The sequence below is a fragment of the Eimeria mitis genome, genomic scaffold (genome assembly GCF_000499745.2).
Source record: "Eimeria mitis Houghton genomic scaffold, Emh_scaff1480, whole genome shotgun sequence".
NCBI lineage: Eukaryota > Apicomplexa > Conoidasida > Eucoccidiorida > Eimeriidae > Eimeria > Eimeria mitis.
In genome coordinates, this window is record NW_013569423.1 from 751 (window position 1) to 1,480 (window position 730).

Sequence of the window (730 nt, forward strand, 5' to 3'; positions counted from 1 at the left end):
CGAGCTGCAGCAACAACCACCAGCAGCAGCAGCAGCAGCTGCTGCTGCTGCTGCAGCAGCAGCAGCAGCAGGAGTGCTGCCCAGCAAACGACGCGCCAGAGTCGCACGCAGCATTCGCATCGTCCCCATAGCAAAGGCAAGACAGATTTATTCATCAATTTATAAATAAATAAATAAATAAATATATAAATAAATAAATAAATAAATATATAAATAAATAAATAAATAAATATATAAATAAATAAATATATAAATAAGTAAATAAATAAATAAATTGTTGTTTGGTCGAATATTTATTGGTTTATTGGTGGGTTAATTAACGAATAAAAAAATTAAAAAAAAAACAAAAAAAATAATTTGTTTGTTTATATATTTTATTAATTAATTTGTTTATTAATTAATTTATTTATTCATTTTAAATAAACAAACAAAAATGCCAACATAAATAAAAATAAATAAATAAATGAATAAGTAGACAAAAAAATAAATAAACGAATAAATAAACAAATAGGTAAACAAAAAAATAAACAAATAAGTAAACAAATAAACATTTTAATTTGTTGTTTAATTATTTTTCGTCTTCTTTTTTTTCTTTCTTTTTAGGACTGCCCGATAGAGAGCCTAGCCTCTGTCTCCGTTTCCTTTCTGCAGCTGAGCAACAAAGCAGCAGCAGCAGCAGCAGCAACAGCAGCAGCAGCAGCAACAGCAGCAGCAGCAGCAGCAGCAGCAG

At 29.9% G+C, this 730-nt stretch overlaps 1 protein-coding gene across 1 annotated transcript in view; it reads left to right on the top strand.

The window, feature by feature from the left end:
* The window catches only part of EMH_0037900 (uncharacterized protein), a gene marked incomplete at both ends in the record, with an annotated part of 5,626 nt that overhangs the window by 466 nt on the left and 4,430 nt on the right, over positions 1-730 (top strand). The window contains one exon of the mRNA XM_013495229.1: positions 604-728. Coding sequence (XP_013350683.1) covers positions 604-728 — 125 coding nt within the window. The remainder of the gene's footprint in view (positions 1-603; positions 729-730) is intronic.